The following is a 20,148-nucleotide window of genomic DNA, read 5'->3' as shown; positions in this document are numbered from 1 at the left end:
AAGAAGTTACTAAACTAGATTATTTAGTTAAATTAGAGACAGGAAATTAATCCCCCGTAAACACAAGATATATTACTGGATGACTTAAAAAGTAACGATCCACGAAGCACGCAGGCCAACTATTTCAAAGTGCTTTAATTTGAATCCTAAAATTTGTCATCAAGATTCAGTCACCAAACAACCTTCGTATCCATACACGCACAATGAATAAAAGGAGCTCCTCTTTTCAATTAATGTCTGCATTAAGAATATATTAATTTGCCCTGGTTTAGAATATTATTATCTTACATCATTAAATATAATTCTAAGGGATCAATTCTGTATACAGAAAAGTATCCAACCAATTCTAGTCATAGATTACCATCCGGCAATTAATTAGCTAATTGAGCAAATAAGGGGACTATGATCAGAAAAATCAAAAACATGGAGTCGAAACCCTAAATCCATGTACTTATCTGGCAATTTGTAGCATAATTTGTTTCTTAAAAGATCAAAGGCTTATAAATAGAATGATCTTTGCACAAGTTTTATAGAAAACTCGAATATAGAAAACATTGAGAGGGCAAATACACAACAGGGGACTACATCAGATTTAAAAAAAAAAAAAATGAATGCGGAAAGTGGTAATTCATGAAAAACTCAAATTCCCTAAAGTCCACTTCTGAATGATGGTCCGGTAAATGCTCTCCCATAATCATGGTCTATTGAGCATTCCTCTTCTTTCGGATGGAAATTTGGAATATTCCCCTTCTGATTCAGGGTCCGACTGTCCTTCGATCTGCCTTTGCCGAACCGGGGAGCTTAAACTTTTGGGTACATCAATTAGACACTACGGGATAATCATGATTGTATTCCACTGTTTGAAAGTTGTAACTAAACATTAACCCGCCATTAACAATTAACACATGACCATTTTCCACACGCATCAGTGGTATCAAATTTCAGTTAGGGTAGAACTCAAAGAATGTCAAATTCAAGATCTCAAACAAAGGGGTCCAACATTCTACAATGCCATAGTCTTTCATCACAATTACTTCGTAAACTTTGGTTGTAGAAACGAGTCATGCAAAAGTAGCCAAATAAAAACCCCCACACCAAGTACATTGCCGTCTATCTCACTTCTGCGTTACCATGGCAATGGAACCTCGCATACTTCATTGCCGTCAAGTTCCAGCACGTAGCAGAAGTATGTTGTCCATGGATTCCACGAGTACAAAGAAGTTCCAACAATTATAAGCAACATACAAGTCGCATGGACCCACCATACCACAAAGAGAATAAATAAAGCCACTTCTTTAATAGAAAAAAATTATCTCGTTAACATACTTCATCAACCATTGTACATCTGATATAAAACCCTGATCAGTTGAAGTCACTCAATTGATTACCTAAGTCTAGAAACAAGAACATGATCCCCCATAAACACAAGACAATACTTTATTCAAAGACTTAAAAAGACATTTTCATGCAAAACAAGATAAGCCTCCGTTGTGAACAAGTGACTGAACCTGGTGATGCAATTTTTAAAGAGAACTACTTGAGGTACTTAACAAACCAATCCAACGTATCCTGATGGGCCTCTGCTGCTGCCTTCACCTCTTTTTCATCTTCATCCTTGTATCTCACAGTCCATCCATGCGTAGCCCCAGGAAATATCTTCACGAAACCATCAACCTGCAAGAAAAATCTCTATCAATGTCCTCATTTTGTTAACTTTGATAAATGTCAAAATTGTTGATTACCACTGATTTGGACTAACTATAACCTTGAAATTTGATTGCAAGAGTAGTAAAGGATGCTAAACTAAGCATTTCAGCTACAACATCATGTATAACTTCAAAAGACAGTCTCAACCCGATAATGAGATGCATTATAGTAACTAATTCTTTATCCTAATGTTTGTTTGTATATCAAACAGCACACTTTCGTGCAATTCCACATATTTCATACACTGAAGTATACTAGTCACACGCATGCCTTAATGCTGATTTAGTTGGTGCTTCAACACAAGACTGATTAGTTCCTAAAGGGCTTAGTCCTTTCAATGTACCATGGAGGGGGAAAAAAGGTATGCTAGTCACTAGCTGCTCTGCCCAACCAGTGGAATTTCAATGAACATATAGATGAGTCCATAAACTATTCAAGCAGTTAGAAAGAGAGCAAATCCGGAAGAACATAGAACACACTATATGAATTGAACGCCGTAGTTCCCTTGAATTTAGTCTTTTAAGAAATTAAAGAAATCCCAAAAATGTGACAACAAAAAGGAAAAAACATAACTTACAGACAGGCGCCAGATTTAAATGTATAAAATCTCTTAAATTTCCTACCTCAGGCTTAGCATCTAAGGCTTCACCAAATTTTTTCAGCAGCTCTGGTGGCCATTTCTGGTCCTTCTCAGCTCCCAATATAGAAATTGGAACCTTGACCCCTAAAATGTACCATAAAAAGTCAGTCACTACATGCATAAAACTGAAGCTAAAAGTCCCAAATCTAAAATCTAACATGATTAGAGTTCCAACCATAACCTAAAGATAATTAGATCAAGCTACAGCAATCTCAGAAATGTAGAAAGGAGATCTTGTTTGGAGCAACTCAGAAAATTGCATGCATTACCAAACTGCCAGACAATATAGAACTATACAATTCAAATTAGATGAAAATGAATACATCTCAAATACATGCCTCAGTTTTTTATTAGCATATATGAGTTAAAAAAATAAAAATAAGGCTTAAGAACAGAGCTATACCCTGAATATCATCCAAAGTGACAAAAGAAGGGTGTAAAAGCACTGCAGCATGGATATAGGCATATTTTGCTAGTTCCACTACAACTTTTGCTGAAAATTCCAGAATTTGTGTTAGTAAACTAAAGAAGACAAAGTTATGATTTTTTCCAAGGAACTGAGAAGCAGACTGAACACTTTGATGGACATTCAACTAGCAACTGTTGTCCAGATAAAGATCCTACCTCCCCAGCAAAAGCCTGCAGCTCCAACTTTAGTGATGCCTTTGCCTTTTAAAGCTTCAATGACTGGCTTTGCATGCTCGAAGCCTTGATCCTTTAAAAGTTTTCAAAATATTTATTTCCAAACAAAGACTCAGGAAAAGGTTGGTAGACTTTTAGTATTTGTTCATGGAAGGTGACTTTTAAATCGGGCACTTGAAAGTTAGAATGAAAGATAATAAGTAGCAAACCAGTAAGTATTATTCTAGCAGATTCAAGAGGTAATTTAAAGTGCAAGCAAGACTAGTGCCAACATAACATCAACCAGAAAAAGAAGGGGAAAAAAAGGGGAAAGAGGTAGAGAAGAAAACTAACCAGAGAAGTGAATCAAAATCTGGAGTTTAAATTATCAATGCATGATTTCAAATCCAGATTTTTGCATTCATAGGTTAGTATTTTTGAGCAACGGTATTACAAGATAAGTATTTCAGTTAACTTGTTTTTCATAGGCATAAATCTGCCATTCTAAATGTATACTGAGAAACTAAAGTGAATCCTATATTCAAGACATTAACCTCAGATCTTCGTTGAGTTTTGCTGTGTAAGGAATTTTACTCATTTAAACATCATTCAGTCTATAACACTCAAGTAAAGATACATATAAGTGGAGATGGCTTCTATAAAACAAAGAGAAGAAGTGAGAAAAAACGTCATCGTAGTTTCGTTCTCTAGGACGAGTTTTCAGCCCCTTCAAAGCCCATATTCCTCTCTCTCTGTGATACTATGCATTTAACCCTTTTTCTCTTTCCCCGTCATGCAGTCATGCTTTGGGTGGGTAAAACTTTGTGCAGCCATAAAGATTAAATGTCATGCATCAACACTGATAAGCAATTCTGTTACTGAGCACTAGACGGTTATCATCTCCTCCTGTCTCATTGCATTTGAATACCTACTCAAACAAATTCTTTTCCTCTTACCTCAGGCATTCCGCTTGAGAATTGATCCATTGTAGCATTTCATGCAGAGATAGCAACTTCTTGAAATATTACCACTCTATGATCATTGTTTTCCATACTAAGAAAAATTATTATAGCTGTAAGTTTATATTTTGTTTTATAGCAAATGTTAACTTCCTATTTTTGTTCTCATTAATGTCCATTGGTTCCCAACATCCTGACTATTCTGGTTGTAAAGTAATGCCTGAAAATAGGATTTAAAAACTTTTTCTTGGAGCGTGGATTTATAACCTAGAAACACAACCAAAGCTGGGCAATTCCAGACTAATGCGATGTAGAAAATATTGCAAAAGGAAAGTCATGAGCTACACTTTAGCCTTTAAGAGTGTCAATGCCAATACAGCTTTGATTGGTTCAATATTTGATCCCATAGATCAGAACAGACAGATTCACTGTCCAGGAAGTGCCAGCATGAAGTCTAAGATCTAAAAAGGTAATCGATAGAAATCTTGACATGGTTCAAACTAGAGAGGAAAACAGAGTTCCTGATTTGGCAAAAGGAAATTGTAGCATCAAAGGGAGATATTAATACTATACTATAGTTACCACATGCTTTCAATTGAGCAAACAAAAGGTGATTAGGCTGTTATTAAGAAGAAGGCTTACAGGGCCATGATTCTTCAACCAGTCATCAACAGTAGTCTTCTCAAGCACTAAAGGATCTCCGAAAAAAAAATCTGGAACTACAACAAAAATTCCAGCTCCTGCAACTTTGTCTGCAAGCTTCCTTCACAGTTGAAAGACTAATATATTAGTTTAGAAATTACATATTGCTACATATTACTTTTTAGTGCATAGGATTATTGTACATAGGACGTGCAGCTCAGTGGCTTTGGTCGATAAGACGACTTAGTAGCATTGGTACATAAACGACATTAGAACTGTATGACGCTAAAAGAAGTAGAACAATATAAATACTGCTGATATGTTTATCTTTGAGCCAGGAACTTCAAGATGATAATTATCCTCTTCTAGACTCAGAAAATGGTTTCCCAGTTTCACCTTTTTCCAGAAGATGGAGGAAACAAGATGGAAAACGTATACACGCATGGCTTTTATAGCAGATTATGATATTAGACAGGTAGCTTGCTGCTGCTTATTCATCAAATGCTTATGGAAGCCCAGGCTATCAAGGAAAAGGGCACAGCAAAGAGATTTCAATCAACTTATTTCAGCCTCTCATGGTCCCCACCCAGAAAGAGGAGAAGAATAGAACAAAACTAGAAGAATTCTAATGGGACAAGGTTCTGGAATCTCATACCTCAACTTTGGAGCTTCATATCCTGCACACAAAAAAGGACAATGAGTCAAAAATTTGACTTGCTAAGAAGTTTAGGATTTCAAGGTTCACAATAGAGAAACCAATATACAGCGCTGATTCCAGAGAGGACTGGAAGCACATATAATACATACTCAAAATTATGGATACCAAGATAACTAGATAAGTACCTTTAACAATAAAGTGGCTAGTAAAAGTAGCTTCCACTACAAACAAAAGGGAAGGCAAAAAAACAATTTTTTTCTTAAATCTACATATTCTCATTTCATTGTTGTATTAATCTTTTGTGCAATTTCTTCATATCATACCCCTGCTAAAACCCAGTACAGAAAAACAAGCGATGATGATTGACATAAGACTTAGATATCAAACAAAAAGTAAAATCAGACCAAATTAAAGACTAAACAGAACAAAAGATTGCAACTTTGCCGAATCAAAGATAAGTTTTGGAAGAAATACATACCAAAAACATCAGAGACAAGCAAAACCGCAATCTTGGAATCAGCAGGGCCAGTAACGTAAGATTGGAGGCCTCCAATTTCTTCCACATGCCCTGCTCCAGAACTTGAGCTCAAGCTTGGCGCATTTTCACAGCACTGTGGACCTGACATCCCTTGATCTCAGAAGATTTCCTAGTAGTTCTACTTTGCTGGGAACGTTTGGCAATTGAGCAGAGTATATATACACCCAGTAGAGCAAGAACCTAATAGAAGAGTACCAGAGGCGTCAATCGGGCCTGGTTAGCCGGGTTTTGAAAAGTCCAAACTCAGCTCACAAAATTAAATGTCATTCGGATTTCTAGGCTGGGGTTTCAAGTTAAATGTTCAACGCCCATATTAGACTGTTCAGGATATAAAAGTTTCAGGCTCGAGTTTGGTCTAAATTTAGAATTAGTCCTTAATTTTATGTAGGATGAGCATATAATATTTATTTTATTTTATCATTATATACAAACTATAAATTATGCACATTGTAATATATATTAGATAAAATGCATCATCATAAATTAAAGAATAAGTTTTTTTTGTACTTAATTGATCCGGTCGAACTGTAATTAGGTTGACTCTAAATGAATTGAAACTCAACTCATAGTTTAATTGGACTAATTTTGAGATTCAAGTTGAACCCAATCAAATGATATGCAAAACTTGGCCCAAATTATTTCGATCCGAAGTCAGGCAGATCTGACCCATTGACACCTCTAATTAACATATGTATAAAAGCGCAAATGCCATGGCTCAAAAGGGTTGTTGTTTTGCTGATGTGGCCAATTGTTATTGGCTGGAGTGTGTTCGTCAATGTGTGTGTGTGTGTTTTTTTTTTTTTTAATGCAGAGGTTGCAAATTGGGCCGTGCGTTTGTAAGCCTAAGTGTTTTGCCGTATGGAACCCACTAAAGAGAGCAATAATTAATAGCTGTCCTTTTTCTTCATCATCATTGTAATTCTATTCTAACAAGAAAGAGAGCATTGTATAAGACTAAGTGACTAACAATAGCACAAGCGGAGGACAGAGTTCCATCTCTTCGTTTCTTGCTTCTTTCTCTTCCTCTGTTGCCAGAGAGCAGGTGAGCTGCTCTTGCAAACAGTGGCCCATGTCAAATCACACCCACCCCTCTTCGATTTTTTGTCACAAAATGTCTAGGGTTACAAAATTAACTATCCTCTCTCTCTCTCTCTCAATACTTCTGCCGTCCCTCTCTTTCTTCTCTTCCTCTCAGTAGCTTCTCTCTTTTCCAGTTCTTCCTCTCTTTTTTTTTTCTCAAAAAAAAATACTCATGCTTCCATTTGCTTTGGTAAATCGTTATTTGTATCAAAGAAAGACTTGGAGTTCTTTTTTTTTCAATTCTTTCATTTTTTTAGTCTTCAATCTAACTATGTATTTTACTCCCTGCTGTTTTTTTGGTTTGAAGAAAGTATTCTTTCGATGGGTGATAATACAGAAGAAGGAAAGGGTCTAAGGTAATGAAGCTTTTTTTTAGCAAAGAATTTAGACCTCCATGTTTGACATACTTGCTTTTCATATTTTTATATTTTCATTTTTTGGTTTTAGAGATTTGATTGAGAACTTTTTTTTTTTTTTATTGTGAAAGGAATATTTTATCTTTTATTCCATTCATTTCACAAATTTTCTCTCTATTGTAGAGAGAGCAGATAGTGTCAACGAATGAAAGGAAGATAAACCTGGTTCTTTTATTTTTGGAAGGAAAATTGACGGGAAGGAGGAAAAAAGATTAAACTTTTCAAGGTTTGAGTTTTTCTTTAGTTTACTTTTCAATCATTTTTCTAATTTTATGCTAAACTAGACCTCCAAGTTTCTATTTTCTCTTCATTTTTTTCCATTTTATTGAAGGGTAAAGGTTTTAATGTCTTGTTTAGTTATTGGTTTTGCTGCTGCTCGTAGTCTTACTTTGGCATTGCTTTCCTTTGAGTATTTGTAAGTGTTTGTGATCTCTGAGTTTTGTTATTGTGGATAGTTTTTTTTTTTGCCGGTCGAAAGTTTCCACGTTTGGTTTCATTTTGCATCATCCAAAACTTTCTAATGCTAATTTCATTCATAGTTGGTTTGCCCTTTATATTTTCCTCTTACAGGGTTTTCCAATGCGATGCTTTTTTTGAATTAATTATCTATTTTTAACGGAAAAAGATAAGTCAACCAAACAAAAGTTACATATAGACTAATGTTAACTGAAGCATCTGGTTGTGGAATCCAATATAATCAAGCTCTTTATCTTCTGCTTGTGTGTGTGTGTGTGTATATATATATATATTTATGTATTATTACTTCTTCATCTTTCACTATTGAATTTCAATACATGGTTTATTTGTCTTTTGCATTGTGTTTTATAGTGAAAAGTGTATGAAAGCTTGCTGTTTCTGTTGTCTTTGTCTATCCAGTTGAAACATTCACAGATACGTCAAGTGATCCAAGAGTACTTGAAAACTACTAATCGCATGCCCATGATAGTTTTGGTCAATTTCCCTGTTCTCATGAAAAATAAATTCTTTGAAATTTCTCAAAATCCCTTGAACTGCATTTTTTCAAAATGGATTGTCTCTTATTAAAGCTATGGTATATGTATTATGAAGATTTTCATGGAATTGTGATAAAGCATGAGATAGTGATAGAAGATATGCCTAGGGCTGCAAAGTGTTTGGAGATTTTTCTTTGAGGACATTGATGATGGTAGATGTATGTAGTATTGAGTGGTGCTGTATGGCTTTTGATAGATTGTTATTTACCTTAGTTATGGCCTTAGAGTAGTCCCTCAGTTGTGGCCTTAGAATCCAATGATTTTGTGTAGTGCATTTGAGTTGTTTGAGAAAATGTCTAAGTGAAAATTTCATCCAATTTATGGTGATCTTACAATAGAAATTAAGGCTATCTATAACTGAGTGTTACCATGCAAAATATAGTGATGTTGCCCTTTAATTGGGACTGAAATTTGAAGAATTGCAGATAAATTGTATTCTCTATGACTCTCTGATTGACAGTACAAAGAAATTTTTATTATGACTTTTTGCAGATCTGCATTAGCTGCATCAACAGTATCCATGTGGACCGTTGCTTAAAATGAGGAGAATTTTGGGTTTTTCAGCTGCTGCTAGAGTAAAACATTAGATATATGCCCTTGAAAGTAGACTGGTATGATTATTTTCTTTGGTTATATGAATAATAAGAGAGCCATGAGGATTTGCGCATAAAATTTCTCAATATACATGTATGTCTCTGGGTAACTTGAATTATGTGTGAATAACATGAGTACTTACAACTGATGTTTAAAAATAATTAAGAAATCTTGTTTTCAACATAAGTAGATAAAGAGCGAACTTGATTCAACCGAAACGCCCCTCATCCTTTCATCTTCATCATCAGCATCATCTTCATCTTCTTATCTTCTATCTATCTTGGTGAGAACGAATGGTAAGAAGAAAAAATAATTTGCTCTAAGGTTCTTTCTTCCTCTGCCAAAAATAATTAGCCCTTTAATTTTTTCCCTTTTTTGGTTAGTGAAATGAGGGGTTTAGTTGTAGCTTTTTGACCAAACTAATGTTGTTTATTTTTTTTTATATTGTAGGATAATAGGGCTCTAGATGTTTCTGCCTCTGCTTGGTTGTCTTCCTCTCCTCTTCTTCTCTCTTATTTTTTATTTTTATTTTTGGTCAAAATCCTCTTCTTTCTTTCCCCCTTTTCCTATCTATGTATGTGATGAGCAAGTGTTACAGACAAATTTGAAATCCTTTTAGGTTTTGAATCTGAACATTTTGAGATTTTTTTCATTAAATATTTTGTTCATGTTGTTTTCTCATTTTACTTATCTGATCTGAACTTGACCCCTTTTTTGTGATTGCAGGTGGGAAAAGTTGATAAATTTCATGTTTTATTTTGTTAAATTAAGTTCTGGTTGTAATTTTCTAGGTTTTCTGTATTTGAATCCTTAACAAGAAAATATTTTGTGTGTTCTAAGTTTCTGGGATTTCTTTGACAAACGTCCAATAGCACTGTAAGTGATCATAGAGCCCTATTAATTTAGATACTTGTTTTAAATACCTCTTCCTTGCGTATTTGCAGAGATGTTGCCTTTCCTTTTTCTTTTACGAGAACATCATTTATTTATTTTATTTTAGTTTACAAAAATGTCAATTTTTTTTTTAATAAAATTCGTGTTGATTTGGTTCTAAGAAGCTATGATTGGCTTCTAATCATGTAATGGGGATAACATTTTGAGAATGTTGCCTTAATTATAGTAGATTTACTGGTCCCTAGAATGGTTTCAATCTTTGTAGGCAATAAAAAATCTGGTATGATATGTTGGTCTTTCCAAGTTTTTTCATTTGTTAAAAAGGTATAGTTAATTTTTTGCAGCTCAAATAACAAGAAGATGTTAGGATTCACTTGCATTCAGATCCTATTTTCTTAAATTATATGTTGTTTTCCGTACTTTTGGTTATGTTATTTTTATATATTACTATATTAAAGGCGTGAACAAATCAAGATTCAATCATTCTAAAACCAGTTCATGGAATAGTAAAATTTTTAAGTTAAAAATGTTATATTTTTCCTTTTTCTTTTGCCTTTTACATTGAAGGATGGTCACTATTGGATAGGGTGGTTCTTTAATTTCAGCCTTAGGTCCTTCATTATTTGCATTCATTCACTATTTTCGAATGGTGGATACCTTTTGAATTGTCTACCTCTAAATTGTCTCAGATATGTATGATATTTATTTTTGAAATAGCTCTGATGTGACGCCCCGAAAAGAATTAGTGTGAGAACCCGTACTTTTCCCATTTTCTAGGGTTTTATTTATTTAATGGCTTGTTTTCTGCGTTTTCTTAGTAGGGAAATTTTCTAGATAGTTTTTAATGAGCAGATATAGTTTTTGGATGATTTTTCTAGTATCAAATAGGTTTTGAGAAATTAAGAGTGTATACCGGATGTGGGACCCACTAGGGCGAAAAGTTCGGAAAAATTCGACCAATTAGGTTAAGTTCCGGATACTGGGTGAAATTTATCGGGTGTTAAGAGATAAATAGAGGATGTGAAGTGATTGATGTGAGAGGGAAAAAGAAGGATAGGAATGCATTAATGAAGGTGACAAGTGTCACCATTATATTGGATATGACTTATGACAACTATTCACCTTTTGGACTTATTTGACCCATTGATTAAATATCTCAAAATTACCACAAAAATCACCATTTCTTACCTCCTTGGTGGCCGGCCCTCTCTAGCAAAGAAGGAAGAGAAACTCTTCAAAATCTTGGCAACTATCTAGCTCAAATCCTCCAAAACACTTGTTTGATCTTGTTTCTACTCCATAAAACCTTTCCATTTGGTGCTAGTAAGTGGTTTGGTGAAGTGTTTTGGGAAGCTAAGGTGTCCAACAACTCTCCCTCTCTTGTTTACTAGGTGAGTGGTGATTGAACTTCCTCCTACACTTAATGAAGCTTAAGTTGTGCTTAGTGGTAGCTAAAATACTGAAATTTGTGGTTTATTTCTTGGTTTGAGATGAATTGGTGAAGTTTTCAATTTATTGATGAATTTTCTGGTTTAATATGAATGTGATGTTGTGGCTATCCTTGATGATGGGAATTGATGTTTAATGACTCTAGTAGGTGTATATGATAGATAATTGCAACCAATTTTGGGTTTGGAAGGAAATGTGAAAAGTTAGGGTTTCATAACCCCAATTCTGTCCGGTTTTGTATCATTAGGTTAGAGGCCGAATTGGCCTTTGCTTAAAACATGAAAGTTGTAGGTATTGATGTGTTTGAGGTGCCTGTAAAATTTCAAGTCATTTGGAGTAGTGTATAGTGAGAAATGTCGTTTTTTACTGTTGCTGTTCTGGGTTCTTCAGGATGGCCGAACTGCGCCTGTAATCGGCTGTTTTGGCTGGAATTGCTTTGGATTTGGTTGTTGAGGTCTTCTGATGAAATGTAGCTTGATGTCTTAGCTACCATATGCCTTTGGAATCAATGAATTTGGACTTGTATAGACTGAGTTGGACTAATTACAGCATAGTGTAATTTGTAAACCTGCAATTAAGGTTCTGGTTTGGTATTTTGCATATTTGACCTAGTTGTGCTGGGATCTGGGTTGAGTGACCTTCTGAAAAGTTGTAGCCCTGTCTCTTAGCTTCGAAATGGTGGGTCTTGCACCTTCATCCAACCATCGTAGCACCTTTGGTACCATTACCGTAAAATGACGTCCAAAACTGTTTTTTTGGTTTTGAGCTAAACTTTCATTTCCGGACTTTTCCCTAGCTTGACTTGTACTAGTACTACTTGGAGCTTGTTGAATGGCTATTGGATGAACTTGTTGTTGTGTGTGTACCTTTGGGTTGGAATGAGGAAATAATGAAGCCATGATGGCTGGAAAAGTTAGCAAATTCAGGGGAAGTGCTGTCCGAACTTTGAAGGGATTTGTTTGCATTGAGTTTGTGATCTAAGACTTGGATTTGCGCAAGGCAATGTTATATGATGGATGATTTCTGAGTCATGGAGGTGAGTGACCTCAAACTGTTTCCAAATTTACTTTTGAACCGCTTTACTGCATTATCTACTTTTGAACCGTTTTCAAAGTTACTTTTGGAACTGTTTCTTACATATCATGCGAGCTTGCATTAGTGTCTTGTTATTATTGATTTTGCTTTCAATGATTGTTAAAACGAGTTTTCTAGGCGAGTGTGTACTTTATCGCACTCGACCTAAATAAATATGAAATTTTCAATGATTAATGTTTAAATGCTACTTGCGCATGAATGTAAGCCTTTTGGGCTGAACTGGCCATTGCCCCTTGTTACCGGTCGTCTCGAGCCAGAAGCGGACTTGGTCGGGCGACTAGGAACTTGGGTGAACGTTTCGATATACTCGAGTATTACCTTGTAGGTTGGTGGAGCCTGGCCAAAAGCCAGGGACGGGGTGATTGAATGCACGAATGAAACCAAAAATGCAATGAAATGACAGGAGAACGAACGTATCCTTTTCATGAATGTTTGTTGAATTATTGATACTCCATATTTAATGTTTTGTAAACGTTGTAATTGTTTCTAGACTTATCATTTGATTTACGACATCATTGAAATGAACTATTGTTAAATAGATTTGATTACTGATTTTATTGGTTACTCGCTGAGCTTCTAACTCACCCCAAAATGTTTTATTCCCTTCCACAGGGGTCAAGGCGAAGGAAGGGTGTGAGGACCCGTACTTTTCTTAATTGCACGTTTTCTGCATTTTCTTTATTAGAAAATTTTTCTAGATCAATTTTATGAGTAAATATAGTTTTTAAATGATTTTTCTAGTATCGGTTAGTTTTTGAGAAATTAAGAGCGTATATCGGACGTGGGACCCGCTAGTGCGAAAAATTCGGAAAATTTCGGCCAGTTAGGTTAAGTTTTGGATACTGGGTTTAATTTATCGGGTGTTATGAGATATTTAGAGGTACCAAGTGGATAGGTGTGAGAAAGACAAAAAAAGTTAGGCATGACATTAATGAGAGGGACAAGTGTCATGAAACCATTGGATGGGGACTTTGACTAACTTTTCTTAACTTTACTAAACATCCATTTTGACCAAATGTTTCTTCATTTTTCACCTTGTTGGCTGAAATTTTGAGGAGAGAAAAGAAAGGAAATCCTTCATCTTGTACTTCAATCCCTTGCTCTAATCTTGATTTCTAACCATTAAAAGTGAAGATTACTCCATCAAAGTTACTTATTAAGGAGGATTAAAGCTTCTAGTGGAGTTGTTTTGGAAGAAAAATTCCTAAGTCATCACCTTTCTTGATATTTGAAGGTATCATGTCTAGCCATCCTTCCTTTGTTCTTGATTATGTTAAATTAATGACTTGTGATAGCTAAAGAGATGTTTTAGTGGAAAATTTCTGACTTGAATGCAAAAATTTCCAGTTAAGGTTTCATTTCCTCAATTCTGCCCGTTTCTGTTTGACCAGGTTAGAGGCCGAATTGGCCTTAGGACAAAACATGAAAGTTGTAGAAAATGATGTTTTCTAGTTACCTGTAAATTTTCAGCTCAATCTGAGCTCGGTAACCTGTGAAAATACCGAAATACCCCTGCTACCCTGTTTCTATCCGAGAATAATAATCAGCTTTGGTAATTGGGTAGTTTGACTGGGAATACTACCGATTTGGTTGTTGATGTATTCTTAAGAATCATAGCCTTGTATCTTAGCTTTCAAATAGCTTTGGAATCACTGGAATTGGAGTTGTATATGCTGAGATAATTCGGAAATACCCAGACTGGTCTAGGTAGGAGTTCAGCGAACAGGGTTGTCTTTTCACCCAATCTGACCGTGACTTTTCACCATTATCCTTACCGAATTAGATTTTGACCAAAACATGAAAGTTATATCCAATGGTATAAAATAGTAGCCTGTAAAATTTCAGCTTGATCCGACCACTGTAGCATGTGAAATGACCGAAATACCATTGACTGTCCCTGAAACCTGTTTCGCGCCCAGAATTCTGTTTTTGTGTAGTTTTCCATTTTTGATCATGAAAATGCAGGATTTGGCCATGGAGGTCTTCATAATAAATGTAGGGTTGTGTCTTAGCTTCGAAACACCATAAGATACACTTCAATCGGACTTCGGTAGCCTGAATTATTGCTGTTTAACAATTGTGCGGTTAGCCAACCTGTTTGTGAGTTTCTGGTTTCATATATGTCAATTTTGACCTAGTTTCACTACAAACTGGACTGAGTGGCCTTCTTCAACATTTTAGCCCTATTTGTTAGCTTCAAAACGGTGTGTCTTGCACCTTCATCCGATAATCGTAGCGCCAATGGTGCCAAAACCGCAAAATGGTGTCAAAAACTGTTTTTATCCGGAAATGTTTCTAGCTTGATTTTTGTATTTATTTTTGTATTTACATGACTTTAAGCCTAGTGAATGGCTTTTGGACATGAGATTATTCTATATGAGATGTTGGGACTGTTTTGAGGAAAATAATGAAGCCATTAATGGCTGGAAAATAGGTAAACACAAAGGACATGCCGTCCGTTTATCTTCTTGTAATGTGAGCAAGTTAAAGTAATTTGGTGAATGTATTTTGTGACGAATTGGACGTATTTACTGAAAATGTTACCGGCTCTTTCAAAAGGTGGCCGAGGGCTAAATTTCTATTTGAACCTGTATATTTCCGCTTGGCAAATAAAATGATCATTTTACTATTCTAAAACCTAATACCTCTTTGGGTTGCAATTCCAAATGTTTACTTACTGTTTACCAAAATATAGAGGTTGACCTAGGGTTCTCTCGGCCACAAGTGAATAACTTTTAAGTGAAGTTTTAAGAGTGAAAGTGAGATAGTTTTGCCACCTTTTCATGATTTTCATCAAGGCATAGAGTCTATTGATTTTGAGCTACATAAACGATTCCGGAAACAACACTTCTTAGCTTACCTTATTGGATTTTGATTTGTCGTTGGTTAAAGTGTTTTCTGCCGGAAATTTCATAACCTTTTTGTGTTTGGTTTCGCGGTTGGTTTATGAACCCTAGTAATTTCCGTCCATGGATCCATATGCTCTTTTGACACTTTAAAAGTCATTTTATACGTTTACTCGCGAGTAGTCAGGTAATCCTTGATTTCATCCAAATCATGCTAGATGGATTGTAATGTGTTCTTTGTTTACTTTTAGGTTTCATTGGTGATTGAGAAGTGGACGTTATTTTGCGTGTATAGGTGAGTGTTCCCTGTTTGATATGTTTCATGATTTTATGGCTGGTATGAATGATTGATAACATGTTAAATGCTTTCAATGATTGTTAAAACGAGTCTTCTAGGCAAGTGTGTACTTTATTGCACTCGGCCTAGATGATTGTGAAAATTTCAATGATTCAATGATTGAAATGTTATTTGTGCATGAATGTAAGCCTTTTGGCTGAACTGACCACTGCCCCTAGTTACCGGTCGTCTCGAGCCAGAAACGGACTCGGTCGGGCGATTAGGGACCTGGGTAAACGTTTTGGTATACTCGAGTATTACCTTGTAGGTTGGTGGAGGTTGGTGGAGCCTGGTGAATGAATGAATGAATGAATGAACGAATGAATGAATGAGGGTTTTACTTATATACAAATGCATTTTCAAATGATTGAAGGTATAAGGGAACGAAGGGAGAATGAATGAATGAATGAATGAACGAATGGCTCCTTGTGAGCACGTATCCTTTTAATGAAGGTGTTTATCGCTTTCTTTTGTATTTGAATTATTGGTAACATGTAATGAGTGCATTGAACTTCTTGTTGCCTATGTGTTCGGAACCTCACTGAGTTTAAAACTCACCCCTTTAGTTTGTTTTCCTTAACAGGGGAAGGCGAGCAAGGACGAGAGCCGGAATAGACTAGCTGGGTCTAGCCCTTGGTTTTCTTGTGTCATGGTTCTCGCCCTAGTGCTTGGCACGGGCTGGTTGTCTGGTGATTGAGAACCTCTGTATATTTGACGGTTGTACTTCCTTCTGAGATTTCTATGTATATAAGTTTTGTTTTAAGTTTTGGATCCTCGTTTTGTTTTTTTTTCTCTTGTGGTTCTATTTTTGATTTGTGTGAGTGAACGACTGAGTCCCGGCGAGAGTTGGGCAGGCGGTCCGCCAAACCCTTTGGTTCGCCTTAGGGGGAGATGGGGCTGTCACAGTTGGTATCAGAGCCTGCTTCGCGTGGTCTCTGCGCGGAGTGAGCCTGGATTGAGTGGTGAATAGGTATGAAGGATTAAGTGCTCGTTCGAGCATAAGCTATGAGTTGTGAATGTGAGCGCGGGTCGCCTGCCCAGCTCTAGCCGGGACTCAGTCGTTCACTACATTCCTCAAACAGATTACAAGATAAATCTCAAATATTACATCACATTCTCCAATAATTACATGTCAAAAGCAAAGCGGAAACAATTCCCAACTATACATAAAATGATTCCAAATCCAAACTGTACAACATAAAGGCCATCCAATCACGCGCACAAGTACTACAAGCCTTCCTTCGCTTTGAGCCCTGTGGAGGGGAATAAAATATTTTTGGGGTGAGCTAGAAGCTCAGCGAGTAACCAGAAAATCAGTAATCGAATCGGTTTAACAATATTTCTTTTCAATGATGCCATAAATCAAATGATAAGTCCAGAAACAATTACAACATTTACAAAACATTAAATATGGAGTATCAATAATTCAAGAAACATGTACAATGGAAAGCGATAGTAACATTCATGAAAAGATACGCTCGTTCTCCTGTCATTTCCTTTTTTTTTTCATTTGAAATTGCATCATTTTTCACCAACCTCCACCAACCTACAAAGGTAATACTCGAGTATACCAAACGTTCACCCAGGTCCCTAATCGCCCGACCGAGTCCGTTTCTGGCTCGAGACGACCGGTAACAAGGGGAAATGGCCAGTTCAGCCCAAAAGGCTTACATTCATGCGCAAGTAGCATTTAATCATTTATCATGAAAATTTCACATTGATTTAGGTCGAGTGCGATAAAATACACACTCGCCTAGAAAGCTCGTTTTGGAAATCATTCAAAGCACGTAACACGTTATCAATCAATAATACAAGTCATGAAGTCAAGGAAATATATCAAACAAGGAACACTTTCATATAAGCACGCATGATATGCAAGAAAACAGTTCAAAAGTAGCTTTGGAAACAGTTCAAAAGTAAATAATGTAAGAAACATTTCACAAGTACTTTGGAAATAGTTTAGGGTCACTCACCTCCATGGCTCAGAAACCATCCATCATATATCATTGCCTTGCTCAAATCCGAGTCTTAGATCACAAACTCAATGCAAACAAATCCCTTCAAAGTTCGGACAGCACTTCCCCTAAATTTCTTTACTTTTCCAGCCATCAAGGCTTCATTATTTCCTCAGCCAGTCCCAAAGGTACACACACAACAACAAGTTCATCTAATAGTCATTCAACAAGTTCCAAGTAGTACTAGTACAAGTCAAGCTAGGGAAAAGTCCGGAAATGAAAGTTAAGCTCAAAACCAGAAAAAACAGTTTTGATGTCATTTTGCGGTAATGGCACCAAAGGTACTACGAGTATCGGATGGAGGTCCAAGACCCACCGTTTCGAAGCTAAGAACCAGGGTTACAACAATGTAGAAGGTCACTCAGTCCAAATCCCAGCACAACTAAGTCAAATATGCCAAATAACAAACCAGAACCGTAATTGCAGGTTTACAAATTACACTATGCTGTAATCGGTACAACTCAGTCTAAACAGGTCAAAATGCAGAAATTCCAAAGGCATATGGTAGCTAGGACATCAAGCTACATTTCATCAGAAGACCTCAACACCCAAATCCAAAACAATTCCAGTCAAAACAACCCATTTCAGACACAGTTCTAACATCCTGATGAACCCAGAACAGCAATAGTAATTTCGGCTTATCTCATTCTACACTACTCCAATTGACCTGAAATTTTACAGGCACCCTTAAAACATCAATACCTACAACTTTCATGTTTTGAGCCAAGGCCAATTCGGCCTCTATATATGACCTAAAAATTCGGACAGAATGTTCATCACAAAACCCTCACTTTTCAATTTTTGGTCCAAAACAGAAATTGGTTGCAATTAATCACTTTTTCCACCTCCTAGAGTCATTAAACATCATTTCCAATCATCATACATGACCCCATAATCATATTCATATGAAAACAGAAAAATCCCCAATAATTATAAAACTTCACCAATTCAACCAAAATCAAGATTTAATCCATAAAAGTGCATCTTATACCACCACCAATCATGAATTGAACATCATTAGAGGAAGGAGAGGGGTCCTTCACAACTCACCTTAGCAATACAAGAGATAGAGCAACTAGTCACCTTAGCTTTCCAAACAACTCCACAAAACACCTCAAGACCACTTAGCAAAGAGATTTTATGGAATGATTTGGAGTTTTATTGGTTGGATTTGAAGATTGAGCAAGAAATAGAAGGAAGAAATTGAGAGCTTTTCTTTGTTTCTTGAGCAAGAACATTCGGCCAAGAAGCTTACAAAATGAAGCTTATTTTGATCAATTTTTGGTATTTATTTGGTAAAGGTAAAGGTAAAGTCAAATGGTCAAAGTCCAAGATTAAATCACAAGGTGACACTTGTCACATTTTGGTTCAAAACTTATCTTTTTGTCTCTCCAATACAAATATCTTAACACCTTGTAAAATAATTTCACTTAATACAAAATTCCAACAAGTTGTCAAAAAATATAATGCATTTACCGCACTAGAGGATCCCACGTCCAAAATACGCTTTTAATTTCTCAAAAACTAACCGATACTAGAAAAATCAATTTAAAACTATTTTTGCTCATAAACTTTATTTGGGAAATTTTTCTAATAAAGCAAATGTAGAAAAGGCGGGCGATTAAATAAAAATAAACCCTAGAAAATTAGAAAATTTTCGGGTTCTCACACTCATACTTTTCGGGGCGTCACAATCTCCCCTCCTTAAAAGATTGTCGTCCTCGACATTCCATCTTGTACCAATCAAGCCGAGACATCCCGCAAAAATCTCTCAAGAGTCAAATCAAACCCACAGTCCGGCATCCTAAACTTCAAGCCTAGGATACACTACAGAGGTCTGAAGCCTAAGCTCTGATACCAACTGTGACGACCCCACCTCCCCCTAAGGTGAACCAGAGGGTTCGGCGGGCCGCCTGCCCAGCTCTCGCCGGGACTCAGTCGTTCACTACATTCCTCAAACAGATTACAAGATAAATCTCAAATATTACATCACATTCTCCAACTATACATAAAGGCCAAATCCAAACTACAACTATACATAAAATGATTCCAAATCCAAACTGTACAACATAAAGGCCATCCAATCACGCGCACAAGTACTACAAGCCTTCCTTCGCTTTGAGCCCTGTGGAGGGGAATAAAATATTTTTGGGGTGAGCTAGAAGCTCAGCGAGTAACCAGAAAATCAGTAATCGAATCGGTTTAACAATATTTCTTTTCAATGATGCCATAAATCAAATGATAAGTCCAGAAACAATTACAACATTTACAAAACATTAAATATGGAGTATCAATAATTCAAGAAACATGTACAATGGAAAGCGATAGTAACATTCATGAAAAGATACGCTCGTTCTCCTGTCATTTCCTTTTTTTTTTTCATTTGAAATTGCATCATTTTTCACCAACCTCCACCAACCTACAAAGGTAATACTCGAGTATACCAAACGTTCACCCAGGTCCCTAATCGCCCGACCGAGTCCGTTTCTGGCTCGAGACGACCGGTAACAAGGGGCAATGGCCAGTTCAGCCCAAAAGGCTTACATTCATGCGCAAGTAGCATTTAATCATTTATCATGAAAATTTCACATTGATTTAGGTCGAGTGCGATAAAATACACACTCGCCTAGAAAGCTCGTTTTGG

At 36.3% G+C, this 20,148-nt stretch overlaps 1 protein-coding gene and 1 long non-coding RNA gene across 3 annotated transcripts; one reads left to right on the top strand and one right to left on the bottom strand.

The window, feature by feature from the left end:
* Window positions 1-1,278: 1,278 nt before the first annotated feature.
* On the bottom strand, window positions 1,279-6,044 carry LOC113712315 (endo-1,3;1,4-beta-D-glucanase-like). 2 transcript variants are annotated; one of them, XM_027235677.2, is made up of 7 exons: window positions 5,706-6,044; window positions 5,225-5,246; window positions 4,570-4,690; window positions 2,972-3,062; window positions 2,751-2,840; window positions 2,331-2,431; window positions 1,279-1,674 (listed from the first exon to the last, which is right to left on the bottom strand). In XM_027235677.2, exons 1-7 carry the CDS (start codon window positions 5,851-5,853, stop codon window positions 1,534-1,536), a joined length of 714 nt encoding a protein of 237 aa, XP_027091478.1. In that variant the 5' UTR covers window positions 5,854-6,044; the 3' UTR covers window positions 1,279-1,533. The 2 variants fall into 2 exon arrangements, with proteins under 2 accessions (XP_027091478.1, XP_027091479.1); XM_027235678.2 differs by lacking the exon at window positions 2,751-2,840 and having other exon boundaries at window positions 5,706-6,010.
* Window positions 6,045-6,624: 580 nt separating this feature from the next.
* Window positions 6,625-16,231, top strand: LOC140008825 (uncharacterized). The gene is made up of 4 exons (XR_011816145.1): window positions 6,625-7,201; window positions 7,385-7,487; window positions 8,767-15,447; window positions 16,073-16,231. It is a non-coding gene; the product is annotated as an uncharacterized lncRNA (long non-coding RNA).
* Window positions 16,232-20,148: the final 3,917 nt, after the last annotated feature.

The sequence above is a fragment of the Coffea arabica genome, chromosome 1e (genome assembly GCF_036785885.1).
Source record: "Coffea arabica cultivar ET-39 chromosome 1e, Coffea Arabica ET-39 HiFi, whole genome shotgun sequence".
Lineage (NCBI taxonomy): Eukaryota > Viridiplantae > Streptophyta > Magnoliopsida > Gentianales > Rubiaceae > Coffea > Coffea arabica.
Note: the sequence above shows the minus strand (reverse complement) of the source record. Positions and strands in the feature narration are given on the sequence as shown.